At 39.8% G+C, this 15,345-nt stretch overlaps 1 protein-coding gene across 1 annotated transcript in view; it reads left to right on the top strand.

Annotated features, from left to right (window-relative positions):
- Positions 1 to 631: 631 nt before the first annotated feature.
- Positions 632 to 15,345, top strand: part of OLA1 (Obg like ATPase 1) — a 174,650-nt gene continuing 159,936 nt past the window's right edge. The window contains exons 1-2 of the mRNA XM_045480240.1: positions 632 to 850; positions 2,146 to 2,246. Of these exons, the coding sequence (XP_045336196.1) occupies positions 2,146 to 2,246 (101 nt within the window). The 5' untranslated portion in view covers positions 632 to 850. The remainder of the gene's footprint in view (positions 851 to 2,145; positions 2,247 to 15,345) is intronic.

The raw sequence follows: 15,345 nt of genomic DNA, 5'->3' as shown, positions 1-15,345 counted from the left end.
ACCATCCAGAGGAAAAGTAGGGGAAACTGTCTCTATTAAATGCATTCTTTGATCCAGTGCCTGTAAAACGCCTGGACAATAAAGTGATGAAGGAGTCCTTAGATCACAAGCTTCCCTTGGCCTTTTTTTCCCCCCCCTTTAGTTAAGTTTATTTAACAGCTTCTCACCATTTGGGTTGACTCAAGAAAGTTATAAGAAAAGGATGGCAAGCTGGGGTCTTGGCTCCGGAGGACTCGGTTAGCAGCCGGGAGGTCCGCAGGTTTGGCACGGCTGTTCGCCAGACCTCGTGAGACCCGTCTCGGGGCGGGCGGTCTGGCCGAGGGCGCTTCGAGGTCCAGCGGGTGAAATGTGCGGCTGCAGGCCAACGAATGAGCGTGTGCGGCAACGCCGGGCGCGCTCCGGGAGGGAAGCAGAGACCCGGGTCCCAGGAGCTCCACGTGCTGAGAAGGCGGAAGACGCACGCTCCCGGGGCCAGCGGAGCGGCAGGGGGGGATGAGTTGGGGAGACAGTCAGACGGGCTCCAGCTCCGGCTCCTCCTCCCGCCTGCTCGGGCGCCTCGCGACTCCTCCCACCCTGCTCCCGCCTCCCGGCTCGTCGGGCCAATGGACCGGGTGGGCAGGAGCGAGGGGCGGGGCGGGGCGCGCAATCTGCGCGCAGGTGCCGCCCGGCGCCCGGCCCGCCCGTTCCGCCGCCGCCGCCGCTGCTGCTACAGCCGCTACCGCCGTCGTGCGTGCTGCTCGGCGGAGGGGCCGGGCCTACGCTTTCTCCTCCTTCCTCCCCTCCTCTCGCTGCCGGCAGTACCCGTCTACCCTGCCGCTGGGACCCCGTGTCATCGCCCGCCCCGAGCACGGTGAGTCCCTCAGCGAGCCCGCGGGTGCCCCCTCCGCCGAGTCTTCGGCGCCCCGGCTCGTGGCCCTGAGGCCGGTGTGAGGCCAGGGCCGGGTGGCCGGGTGGCCGGGATGGGCGAGGGCAGAGGGAAACGTGTGGTGTGTGGATGAATGAGGCGCTCTTGGACTAGGCCGCGCGTCCCGAGAGCGGCCCACGCCTCCGCCCAGCACACTGGGGAAAGCCTTCTTGAGAGGCCGGATGGCCAGTGGCCCAGTCCACGGGGTAGATGTTGGGTGGAGGCCCGCTTTGGCTGGGCTGCCGGCCACCCCTCGGTAGGAGGCCAGAGGACTGGAGAGGCTCTGCTCTTGCAGAGGCCTGGGCTTCGAAGCTGGGAACAGGTGTGAGTTAAGACCCTGAGAAGGGAGGTCCCTGGCCCTAGGGGTCAGAGATCAAGAGGCTGGAATACCACTTGTGAGCAGGGCGTCAATGTGGCCGCTGGAGGCTCAGCAGGCGCCAGAAAACAGGGACAGTTTTAGTTCCTAGTTTGTAGAACGTGAGGTTAGTAGTCCTCATGAGTTCAGCTTGCAGTAGTAAAGTGGGATTAATTCTGCACGGAGGAACTTGGAGCCAGATTAGCAGGGACCTAGAAAGTTTCAGTTTGTAAATAAAAAGAGTTAGTGGATTCATTTAGAACTAGAAATAACCAGAGCGTAGATTCTGGAGGTTGCTTATGAGGACCCTTGAGTCGTATCTACAGTGCCAAAGGTGGGAGAGACGTGGTCGCCAAGACTCTGATACTGGTGTGTGCTCATCCGTGTGAAAATGGTGCTTGTGGGGAAAATGGGAAAGAATGGGTTCCAGGTACGAGGAGTGGTTTGGGGAGAGGTGACTTGGTTGCAGGTTGTACTAGAATGGATTTTCTTTGACTCTCTTTTCTCTATTCCTGCTTCTGAATGCTTTCATTCTTGTGACCTTATATCTGGTTAAGAAAGAAAGAATTTTGTGAACAATATGGATGGAAGATTGGCAGCTAAATTTTATTTTTGATATATGGTGTCACATATTTTTAGATTAATCTTTCTGGGACTTCTTAGGAGTGACTGCTTTGACAACTATCAGAATCAGACCTGTTTCTAGAACTTTTAAAATACTTTTTAAAAAATAAAGTGGATTTAGCTCTGTGTCAGTTTTGGATTGGTATATACAGTATGTTTTATTTTAAATCTGTTATTCAGTAATATCTTTTGTGTGATGAAATGTTTTTGGTTAATGGGGATAGTAAAAGATTTTGTTTATATATATGTTTTGACATTTCAGATGCCCCCCAAAAAGGGAGGTGATGGAATTAAACCACCCCCAATCATTGGAAGATTTGGAACCTCCTTGAAAATTGGTATTGTTGGATTGCCAAATGTTGGGTAGGTGAATGTTGTTGGGCTTTACTCTTGTTCATCTTGTAAATATTTTGGGTCTTGTTGTAGAAATGGGAACTTATGTGGTAATTAAAATTTAAATTGCAAAGAGGCTGGGAAGCTGGAATATTAATGTTGCAAAACAAGGTTTTCATTTGGATGTATTTTATTTTTGGCTTTCTATACAGATACTGTGTTCAAACTTGAATTACTTATGTTTGTTTCCCTACACTAGAAGAAGAAGAAGCAATGAGAGTTGAAACATTAAGTTTTAGATCATCTCTGTTTGCTTGAAACACTGTTGGGAGACACTCAGTATTGAATTTAAGTGGAATTGAAGTAGTTTAAATTTGATTTTGATGCTTGCTGGTATGTAAGGTACATACCTAGGCTGGCTGCCAGAGGCCATTATAGTAGGATAATTTAAGAAGTAGTTCTAAAAGCCCCACTATAAAGTTGATTAATTTTTACTGGAGAAAGAGGTAACAAGTTTGAGTTTAATATTGGAAGTTGCTAGATAAAAGGGTATCTATCATAAAGTGGCTAAATCTGAAAGTTACAGGAGCAAAACTTTGAGGTTTATAGTGTTTAAAGTTGAAACAAATCATTTATTTGCAAATAAGGCAGCGGTAGGAAATATATGTGGAGTTTGTCATATAACCTGTGCACATGCAATTTGAATTTTTTTTTAAGGTTTATTTATTTTTTGAGAGACAGAGCACGTGTGGGGGAGGGGCAGAGAGAGAGAGGGAGTCACAGATTCCAAAGCAGACTCCAGGCTCTGAGCTGTCAGCACAGAACTCCACCACGGGGCTCAAACCCATGAACCGGGATCATGACCTGAGCCAAAGTCAGATGCCCAACCGACTGAGCTACTGAGGTACCCCTGGATGTTCAGTGTACTTTTTTCATTATTTGTCCTATTTTGTTTAATGTTTATTTTGAGAGAGAGTGTGCGTGCGAGTGGGGGAGGGGAGAGAGAGAGGGAGAGAGAGAATCCCAAGCAGGCTCTGTGCTGACAGCCCAGAGCCTGATGGGGGGCTGGATCTCACAAACTGGGAGATCATGACTGGAGCCGATATCAAGAGTTGAACGCTCAGCTGACTGAGCCACCCAGACACCCCTGTCCTTCTATTTTAATACCTTTTACTAATCTTAAAATATAAAATGTCTCAAAACTGATGAGGGTGGACTAATGGTAACAGATCCAGTATGGATTTAAAAAAAATTTTTTTTTTAATGTTTATTTGTGAGAGAGAGAGAGACACACACACACACACACACACACACACACACACACACACACACAGAGTGTGAGGGGGAAGGGGCAGAGAGAGAAGGGCAGACAGAATTGGAAGCAGGCTCCAGGCTCTAAGCTCTGAGCTGTCAGCACAGAGCCTGATGCAGGGCTTGAACTCATGGACCATGAGGTCATGACTGAAGCGAAGTTAGAAACTTAACTGACTGAACCATCCAGGCGCCCCTCAGATCCAGTATGGGTTTATTAAGGTGAATGAATATATTTTGGCATGTGCTTTAGGCTTTTCGATTGGTGGCAAGTAGGACAACCATAGTTCTTTCATGTGTTCCTTGGAGCCCCTGTGCTAGAGATTTTTTAGTGAATGAAGCATGGTATGGCCAAGTAAGGCAGTTCTTAAATTCTTATAATGTAAAACATGAGCAAGTGTGGCTGTCCTAATTTCAATCTTTCCTGGAGCTGGAGAGGTTTGCATTTTGAAGGGGTTTCCTGCTGTGATATAGGCTGCTTGCAAAGTAAGACTAAATAGAGAGTGGAAATGTAAGCAAAACAAATAATTAAGCAAAGTACTGTAGGGTGTTGTCAATAAACTTGAAAGCAAGATATGATCATTATGTTGTGAGCTTTATTTCACCAGTAATACAGTTTTTAGATATTAACATATCTTATTTTAAAATCATTGCAGTCAATGCAGCTTGGCTTTAAATGGGACTACTTTAAAAAAAAATGGGACTACTTTATTTAAAAAAAATTTTTTTTTATCGTTTATGTATTTTTGAGACAGAGACAGAGCACGAACAGGGGAGGGGCAGAGAGAGAGGGAGATACAGAATTGGAAGCAGGCTCCAGGCTCTGAGCCATCAGCCCAGAGCCAGACGCGGGGCTCGAACTCGCGGACAGCGAGATCGTGACCTGAGCCGAAGTCGGACGCTTAACCGACTGAGCCACCCAGGCGCCCCTAAATGGGACTACTTTAAACTGAGACATGTTAAGAAGTGTTTTCTATGTAAACATTTTAGTATTGGAACATAATGTAATCAATGTATATGAAAATAACCTAAAAATATTTTATTATCCAGTATAAATGTGCTATTTATGCTTTTATGGATTTTTTTTTTTCGTTTATTTATTTTTGGGACAGAGAGAGACAGAGCATGAACGGGGGAGGGGCAGAGAGAGAGGGAGACACAGAATCGGAAACAGGCTCCAGGCTCTGAGCCCTCAGCCCAGAGCCCGACGCGGGGCTCGAACTCAGGGACCGCGAGATCGTGACCTGGCTGAAGTCGGACGCTTAACCGACTGCACCACCCAGGCGCCCCTATTTGTGCTTTTAAATTACATACCCACATCCCACTGTTATCCTACCTCCCCTGCCCCCCAGGTTTTATTGAGGTATGCTTTACAAATAGTGAAGTTTTCTCATTTTAATAATGTTCAGTTTGATTTTTGGCATTTGGGTTTGGGAGCACTCCTTTTTGTAGAGTGATTTTACATTATCTAACTATATCAGGGTTTTTTTTGTTTGTTTGTTTGTTTGTTTGTTTTGTAAGATTACACAAGGTCTGGCTGTCTTAAGCAAGAAAAGAGACTTATTGGAAGGATAGAATTGAAGGACAAGCTGAGCAGACCTCAGGAAGAATGGGAACCAGGGTAACGCTGATAGAGATGGGTCCATGTGGAACTCAGCCCTATGAACTGAACTTCTGGTATTTCTTATCTCCTGCTGCCTCTGCAGTGATTCAGATTCCTGTATAAGGAAACTGACTGGACATGTCTACCTCTGGATAGGCCTATAAGAGATAGATTGGGGAGGGGGGTAGTTCTTTAAAAGCTGACCTGCTGATCAAAAGTAAGGACATTTAGTACCAAAACATCTAAAGAATGTCTTGATTTTTAGAGATCTGGACAAATAAGATTTTCTTCTTAGTATACATTAGGCTGATTACTTAGAAATTTAAAGGTAATATTTACAGCTGATAATAGCTGATTTTTATTGAACACTTACTGTGTGACATTGACTATTCCGAGTGTCTTATATGCATTATTTAAATTAATCAGCTCTTTAATACCCCTTTGCCTCTGCCTATTAGAACTTAAATTTTGGGATGCCTGGGTGGCTTAGTTGGTTAAGCGTCTGACTTCGGCTCAGGGCATGAGCTCATGGATCCTGGGTTCAAGCCCCATGTCAGGCTCTGCTGGCAGCTGGAGCCTGAGGCCAGTTTTGGATTCTGTGTCTCCCTCTCTCTCTGCCCCTCCCCTGCTCATGCTCTGTCTCTCTCTCAAATAAACATTTTTTTAAAAAAGGACTTAAATTTTTTGAAGGTAAGGGTTATATTCTTGTTTATTGTTATATTTCTAGCACTTAGGCTGGGTATTAGGAATTTATTAGGCATTCAGGAATTATTTGTCAATTGGTAGTTTTTTTCCCCTTGATGTAGTGTGTAGGCCTAATGATAAGGACACATGTTTTAATGGCTGCTTTTAATGAAGTAGAAAGAATACCAAACCATGATATGAAGATTTGGTTTCTAGATTTGTTTTGCCTCTCTCCCCCCCATTTTTTTTAACCTCACTAAGCCTTTGTAAATTAGCTCCTCTTGGGCCAGGGTATTATTGCGTGTGTGTGTGTGTGTGTATATGTATATATATATACACATATATATTATATATTGTATATATATTGTATATATATTATATATAAGTATATATATTCTTTGTAGTCTATATATATAGTCTACATATATATATATATATATATATATATATATATATATATATGTTCTCTCTCTATATATTCTATATATATATATTCCTTAGAACAGTTTTAGCTTTACAGTAGAATTGAGGGGAAGGCAGAGAGATTTCACATATACTCCCTGACCTCGTACGTGTATAGCCTCTCCTATTGTCAACATTCCCCACCAAAGTGGTACATTTGTTGCAATTGATGAACCTGCATTGACACATGATTATCATCCAAAGTCCACATTATACACTCTTGGCATTGTATCTTCCATGGGTTTAGACAAATGCAAAATGATATGTACCCGCTATATATTTTCACTGCCCTAAAAATGCTCTGTGCTTTGCCTATTCACCCACCCTCCCCAAACACTAATCTTTTTACTGTCTCCATAATTTTGCCTTTTCCAGAATGTCATATAGTTGGAATCTTAAAGCCTTTCAGATTGGCTCTTTTTACTTAGTAATATGCATTGAAGTTCCCCATGTCTTTTCATGGCTTAAATAGCTCATTTCTTTTTAGTGCTGAATAATATTCCATTTCTGGATGTACCATAGTTTATCCATTCATCAACTGAAGGATATCTTGGCTGCTTCCAAGTTTTGGCAGAAATGAATAAAACTGCTGTAAACGTCCATGTACAGGTTTTTGTGTGGACATAAGTTTTCAGCTTCTTTGGGTAAATGCCAAGGAGCACAATTGCTGAATTAAATGTTTACTTTTGTAAGAAACTTGTAAGTTTCTTACTTTGTAAGAAGTGGTTGTAGCATTTTGCATTTTCAGCAGCACTGTATGAGAGTTTCTGTTGCTCTGCATCCTTACCAGTATTTGGTGTTGTCAGTGTTCTGGAGTTTGGCCCTTCTAGTAGTTGTATAGTGGTATCCCATTATTAATTTAATTTGAGTTTCCTTGATGACATCTAATGTGAAGCATCGATCTTTCATATGCTTATTTGACATCTCTGTCTTCTTGGTGAGGTATTTATTAAGGCCTTTGGTCCATTTACAAAAAATCAGGTTGCTTGTTTTCTTTTTTTTTTTTTTTTTTTATTTTGTTTAACATTTATTTATTTTTGAGAGACAGAGAGAGACAGAGCATGAGCCGGGGAGGGGCAGAGAAAGAGGAGACACAGAATCTGAAGCAGGGTGCAGGCTCTGAGCAAGCTGTCAGCACAGAGCCTGATGCGGCGCTCGAACCCACAAACTGTAAGATCATGACCTGAGCTGAAGTCGGATACTCAACTGACTGAGCCACACAGGCGCCCCATTTGTTTTCTTATTGTGGATTTTTAAGAGTCCTTTGTATATTTTGGATAACAGTTCTTTATCCGGTGTGTCTTTTGCAAATACCTTCTTCCAGTCTGTGGCTTGTCTTCTCATTTTCTTGACATGCCTTTCACAGAACAGAAGTTTTTAATTTCATTGAGGTCGAGCTTTTCTATTATTACTATTTTATTTTATTTTATGGGTCATATCTTTGATGTATCGGAAAAGTCATTACCATACCCAGAGTCATCTAGGTTTTCTTCTTTAGGAAGTTTTGTTGTTTTGTGTTTTATGTTTAGGTCTATGATCTATTTTGAATTAATTTTTGTGAAGGGTGTAAGGTCTGTATCCAGATTTTTTGTTTTCGTTTTCGTTTTTTGCATGTGGATGTTCAGTTGTTCCAGCCCCAGGTTTGTTGAAAAGCTTATCTTTTGCTCTATTGTATTGCCTTTGTTTGAGAAATACATTTTGGTATTCCAGACTTCTTTACCGTACCATGGGGTAGCTCTTCTGGTTGCTACCACTGCGTGAGATGGGTCTGCTGAATGTTTTCTTTTGATTAACTTGGGTTATGCAGTTTTGGGTACAGAAGTGACATGTACTTCTTAGTACATCATATCATGAAGCATATGATGTTGATTTTTCACTACTGATGTTTATAGTAGGAACAATTTATAGAAGGACTAATGGAAATTCTATCAGCTAGAATTCTGTTGTAAGGAAGAGCTCCCCATTTTTCATGTGTTTGATTATAATTTGTTTTTATTGGGATTGGATTCTTAGTTTATTCTGTTGCTTATAATCTGTTACTATTTTACTTATTTTGTTGTTCAGATTGCCCGTATTTGGCCATCAGGAGCCTTCCTGTTCATTCATATTCCTTTTATTCTCTATTTTTTGAGTATTTTCTACTTTCTTTTACCACAGTATTTTCCAGGCTATTGGTACTTTCTCTGCCCCAGCATTGGAATACACAAATTTTGGTGTAGACAGATGATTTCATCTCTTTTGTATACTTAGAAGTGGAATTTCTGCGTTGTACGGTGACCTGTGTTTAGCTATTTGAGGAACTGCATAACTGTTTTCCAAAGTGACTGTGCCGTTTTACATTCCTACTAGCAGTGCATGTGAGTTCCAATTTCTCCACATTCACAGCAGTACTTACTGTCTTTTTTATTATGGCCAAGGTGTAAAGTGGTTTTGAATTGCATTTCCTTCATGCCTAATAATGTTGAGCATCTTTTCATGTGGTTATTACACATTCATTTTTTAAAGATTTTCACTGGGGAGAATTCTAGGGACAGTTTTTCTTTTAGCACTTTGAAGTTATCTTCTACTTTTTTCTAGCTTTCCAATGAGAAAACTGTTATTCTTAATCTTAGTTTCTCTGTGCATAAGGTTTTGCTTCTTCCTTTAGTTACCTTTAAAATTTTCTCTTTGATACTGGTTTTCAGCAGTTTGATTTTCATGTGCTTTGGTGTGGTTTTACTTATGCCTCTTTTGCTTGGAGTTTGTTGAGATTTTTAGGTTTGTGAGTTTATGATTTTCATTAAGTTTGTAAAATATTTGGCCAATATTTCTTCAGATGCTCCAGCCACTCTCTGCCCCTCCTCTTGGGACTCTTACAAGTGTGTTAATCCTCTAGATAATAATGCTCCACTGAAGCTCTGATTATTTTTTTCTCCAATCTTTTTTTCCCTCTGTGCTTCATTTGATAGTTTCTGTTGCTCTGTCTTCATGTTCATTGACCTTTTTTTAGTGTCTCATCTGTTGCTAATCACTTTCAGCGTGTTTTTCAGTTTTATTTTATTTCAGATGTTGTATTTTTCATACAATAGTTCTGTGTGCAGAGTTTTCATAGCTTTCATTTCACTCTTCATTGTCTTCATATTTCCCTTTGTATCCTTCAAAAAATTCTAAAAAGATTTATAATATTTAGTAGGGTCATTCTCTGCCAATTCTATCATCTCTATCATTACTTGATTTGTTTGTATTTATTGGCTTTTATCCTGATTTTGGTCTGTATTTACTGGCTTCTTTACATACCTTGTAATTTTTATTCCAGACACTGGATTTTATGTGGAGTACTGAATTTATAGTATTTGTTTAAAGTGTGTTGGACTTTGTTCTGGCATTTAGTTATTTGTGTGTCATTTTGATTGTTTTGAGGTTTCCTATTATGTTTTCTTATGAATTCATAATAGTTTTTGTTCTTGTCCTCCTTTGGCCCTTGTACTAGGATGTGACTCTTTTGAGGACTCTACCCAGGTTCCCTTATATTACATGATCTCTCTACTGGGGCTGGTAGGACTGTGAACTATTCCATGCTCTGTGTGAGCCTGAGAATTGTTCACTCTGTTGGTTTTGAGTGTCCCCCCCCGCAACCCCCAGCCTTTTGGAGACTGATTTATTCATATATAAAGCATTACATAGCCATAGTCTTTTTTTTTTTTTTTTTAATTTTTTTTTTTCAACGTTTATTTATTTTTGGGACAGAGAGAGACAGAGCATGAACGGGGGAGGGGCAGAGAGAGAGGGAGACACAGAATCGGAAACAGGCTCCAGGCTCTGAGCCATCAGCCCAGAGCCTGACGCGGGGCTGGAACTCACGGACCGCGAGATCGTGACCTGGCTGAAGTCGGACGCTTAACCGACTGTGCCACCCAGGCGCCCCTACATAGCCATAGTCTTGAGGATACCTTCTGCTGATCTCCAGAGCCCCCTCTCTCTGCAGCTCCTTCCTTTCTATTACACTGCCCTATAAATCCTAGCTGGTTTGGCCTCCTCATACTCTCATCTCAGTCTCTTCAACTTGGCATGACTACCAGGTCCTGTTGGTTTTCCCTCCCTGTGCTGTGACTTTGAAATCACTTTTAGGCAGTGAGCGGGGGCAGTTGTAGAGCTTAGTTCATTTGTTGTGCTCTCAGGGAACACTGTCTGTGCTACATACTGTCCTCTCTTGGAAAACTGTTACTGTATATGTTTTGCCTAGTTTTATAGCTCTTTATGGCAGGAGGGTGGTTTCATAGTAGAAGGGAAAGCAAACTACCCAGTACCATTTTAAATGAACTTAAATATTATTGTATGCTTGTCAGCATTCCAGTGTGCCTGCTCTTTTGTGGAAATTTGTGATTTGGGAATTATTTGCTTCCTCTCTCTTTTTCTTTTTTAATTTTTTAAAAATGTTTATTTATTTTTAAGAGAGAGACAGAATGCAAGCAGGGGAGGGGCAGAGAGAGACACACACACACAAAATCCAAAGCAGGCTCCAGGCTCTGAGCTGTCAGCACAGAACCTGGCACGGGGCTTGAACCCACAAACCATGACATCATGACCTGAGCTGAAGTTGGACGCTTAACCAACTGAGCCACCACGGTGCCCCTTGTTTTCTCTTTTTATTTATTAAAAACATTTTTCTTAAATGTTTACTTATGTTTGAGAGAGAGAGCATGAGCGGGCGAGGGGCAGAGAGAGAGGGAGACACAGAATCTGAAGCGGGCTCCAGGCTCTGAGCTGACACCACAGAGCCCGACATGGGGCTTGAACCCACAGACTGTGAAATGATGACCTGAGCCAAAGTCCGACGCTTAAGCAACTGAGCCACCCAGCCCCATTTGTTTTCTCTTTTTAATGTGTTTTGAATAATCTTTTGGATGACAAGTCTGCTCTCCTTTTCACTCTCGACTGTTATTTCGGCAGTAATTACATCCCTTAACAGTACTTGATAGATGGCTTTCTTTTAAATCTTAATTTTCAGTGTTTTTTTTTTTCAGAATTCTGGTCTCTGTTGTTGTGTTGCCATGTAATTTCAGATAGATTTTTTTTTTTTGCTCATTTATTTATTTACTATTAACTGTAGATTTTATTTGGATTTCACCAGGTTTCCCACTAATGTCCTTTTTTTCTAGTACAGATCTTTTAAAGGTCATGGAAATTTTTATTTATTTTTGAAATGAATGGATGTAGGTATTTTGTATAATGTCTCTCATTTCAAGTTTGATGTTTTTTCATGGTGTGAACTTAAAAAAATACATGGTAAGAAACACAATATAAAAGTTACTCTTTAAACTTTCTTAAGTGTACAGTTCAGTGGGGCTGTTTTCACATTATTAGGTAACAGATCTCTAGATCTCTTTCACCTTGCAGATCTAGAACTCCCTACCTATTGAACAACAACTTCCCATTTCCCCCCCTCCCTAGCCCTTGTCAACCACCATTCTCCTTTCTGTTTACATGATTTTGACTCCTGTAGCTATCTCAGAGGTGGAGTCATACAGTATTTGACCTTTTGTGACTGGCTTATTTCACTCAGCACTGAGCATGAGCACAGTGTCCTCAAAGTTTATCTGTGTTTTAGCATGGGACAGAATTTATCTTTGGAAGGCCAAATAGTATTCTGTTGTATGTATATACCACATTTTCTTTATCCATGCATCTGTTGATAGACATTTGGGTTGCTTCTACCTCTTGGCTATTGTGAATAACACTGCAATGAATATGGAAGTAGAAATATCTCTTCAAGATCCTGCTTTGAATTTTGTATGAATACCCTGAAGTCGAGTTATTGGATCATGTGATAATTCTACTTTCAGTGTTTTGAGGAACATTCTTACTGTTTTTCATAGTGGCTGCAAAACTTTATATTCTGTCAATAGTGTACTAGAGTTCCTATTTCTCTACATCTGGCCCAGCACTTGTTATTTTCTGTTTTTTGATGATAACCGTCCTAATGAGTGTGAGATAATATCTTATTGTGGTTTTGATTTACATTTTTCTGATGATTAGGGATGTTAAGCATCTTTTAATAGGCTTATTGGCCATTTGTTTATCTTCTTTAGAGAAATGTTTATTCAAGTCCTTTGTCCATGTATGTAACTTTTTAAGGTTACTTTTGTTGTTGTTGACTTATAGGAGTTCTTTATTCTAATATTCTGGATATTAACCCCTTATCAGACATATGATTTGCCATCATTTGTTCCCATTATATAGGTTGTCCTCACTCCCTTGATTATTTCCTTTGATATGCAGAAGTTGTAAAATTTGATGGAATCTCATTTTTCTATTTTAATTTTTGTTGCCTATGCTTTTGGTATCATATCTAAGATGTCATTGCCAAGTCCAATGTTATGAGGTCTTTCCCTTATGTTTTCTTCTAGGAGTATTATAGCTTTAGGTCCTACATTTAGGTCCTTAATTCATTTTGAGTTAATTTTTGTATATGGTATAAGGTAAGGCTCCAACTTCATTCTTTTGCGTGTGGCTGTCCAGTTTTCTCAACATCATTTGTTGAAGAGACAGTTTCTTCCCCATTTTGTGGTCTTGGCAGCCTTGTTGATGATCATTCGACCATATATGTAAGGGTTTATTTCTGAGCTCTCTACATACTATTCCACTGGTCTCTGTGTCTATCTTTATGTTAGTTCCACATTGTTTTTACTATTGTAGCTTTACTGTAACTTTGTAATATATTTTGATAACAGAAATCATGCTATGGACTTTTGGGAATAATACCATGGAGGTGAAGTATCTTTCTCATGGCATCATATTGAGGGGTATATGATATCGACACAACTTATTACTGGTGATATTAACCTTGATCACTGGGTAAGGTGGTATCTGCCAGATTTCTTCACTGTAGAAGTATCCTTTTTTCCTTTCTATACTCCATGAAGTAGAAGCAAGTCACTAAGTCCAACCCACACTCAAGAAGAAGGGAATGAAGCTCCACCTCCAGAAGAAAGGAGTATCAAAAAATTTATGGACATTTGTTAAAACCACCCACAGTATTATTAATATGATAGGGGAAGGATATTTTGAGGCTATTCAAATATCCTGTTTCTCTTTACAGTTTCCCTGACTAAATTTTATTATTCCTCAGTGGATTTTGTCTGCCCCAGTTATTTTAGTATGGTGTTCCAATGGTGATTTTCTACTTCCTCTATTCCTTTTATGTTATTATTTGAAATCCGTAAGGAAGATTTATCTTTTTCCCCATATTTAGTTATTTATTTGATTGTTTACGTAGTTCTATTTGGACTCACTGAAATTCGTTTTATTCTTTGGGTTGTAATCCAGTGTCCTCACTATTTATTTTGTTACTCAAATTTTTCTGGCTTTGACCATTGGGAATTCTTTCAGGTTGCCTCCTGTGTCCTTTTGACATACCCGCATCTTTGTTTTTGTTTTTGTTTTCTTTTTTAACCATTTCTTCTCTGACACTGTAAGATGTTTCAGGCTATTATTATATTTTTCCTGTCCCAGCCTTGTCTCCAGGAAGCCCTGGTTCTGTAATTGGAGAATGGTATTTAGAAACTAAGATCCAGCTCTGCATATGATTTTCGCTGCTGAGGTGTTACTGCTTGTAGACCCTGTCACCTCATAGAGTTAGAAAATACATGTGGTTATACTAACTCATGTATACAGGTATTGGTATCCATTTCTGTCAGCTGTGTTTGTTTCTGTTACCTATCAGATAGATACTTTTTGACAGTTTAGTGAAAGAACATTCTACTTTCTTCCATGTTTTGGACGTGTGTTTTATAAATGGTTAATTCAGAATGCTGTGGGAATTTGCATTGGCATCCTGACTTCCCAATACATATTGTAATTTTGCATAAGATTTTAGATAAAACAACTTTTCAGTCAGATTTACTTTATTACAGTAACATATGTAATTTCACAAATATTTAAGTCCTAAATGGAGGGGGCACTCATTAAGTCTAGACTCTTTTTTTCTTTTTAATGCTGTCATTGCTGAAATAATATTTATGTAAGCCCGTTCTTTTATAAGAGAGAGTCTTAACAATTTTGAATCTTTCTTCTATTTTGAAGCTTTAATAATAACCTTAAGGGATCTAAATGTGTGTGTGTGTGTGTGTGTGTGTGTGTGTAAAATCCTCATTTCACAAAAGACTTATGGGCTTTAACATGCTAGATGAGGGCAAAGCTTTTAAATTCTTTGCTTTTACAAGGCTTTCTTTTAATAGATTTGAATGGATCAAAATGTCTTAACTTGTCACTGAAGCCTCTAGTAATAATCCTTAGAAAAATTTCCTTTTTCTAGTTCCTTATTTTTACTTTTTTGTATTTATAAAACTCTTGGAAGGTACAAATGACCTTTTATGAAATTTAAAATCGATGGCCGAGTTGAGACATTTTGTGTAAATGGGGATTTGTCTTCCAAGTTTAGTTTGACTGTATGTAAGAATTTTTTCAGCCTAAGAGATAATGGGACTTTCTTTTGCTATGTTTTTCTGTATGTTTTAAGGGATAATTTTTTTGTCTAAGTATAAAACATTTTTGTTAAGGTGGGCAGTCAAAAATACTATCTTTTTGTTTTTTAAGTTTATTTATTTTGAGAGAGTGAGTATGCACGAGTAGGGGAAGGGGAGAGAGAGAGAGAATCACATGTGGGGATTGAACTCATGAACTGTGAGATCGGGACCTGAGTCAAAGCTGGACACTTAACTGACTGAGCCATCTAGGTGTCCCCAAAATACTATCTTAATGATAGCCATAAATTTGAAAATAACTCCATAAATCCTCTGGCCTTTTTATATTGTAATTACGATGACTGTGGTAATACTATAATTTTTAAACTATAATATAAAAAAATACAACTGTGCCCCCCACAAAAGGCACAAGTGTTCTGTAAGTGTTTGTATTAATTAATATATTTACATTTTACTTTAAGTGTTTCTACTGTAACATTATTTTATAATATTTTCATTGCAGGAATAAAATGTTCTAGTTAAATTTTAGATAAATAGGACTGATGGGTGATTCTGGCAACCAGTTTATTTTTTTGTGGGGAGAGGAATAAGCTAAAGGGAGTGGATC

The sequence above is a fragment of the Leopardus geoffroyi genome, chromosome C1, assembly GCF_018350155.1.
Source record: "Leopardus geoffroyi isolate Oge1 chromosome C1, O.geoffroyi_Oge1_pat1.0, whole genome shotgun sequence".
NCBI lineage: Eukaryota > Metazoa > Chordata > Mammalia > Carnivora > Felidae > Leopardus > Leopardus geoffroyi.
Note: the sequence above shows the minus strand (reverse complement) of the source record. Positions and strands in the feature narration are given on the sequence as shown.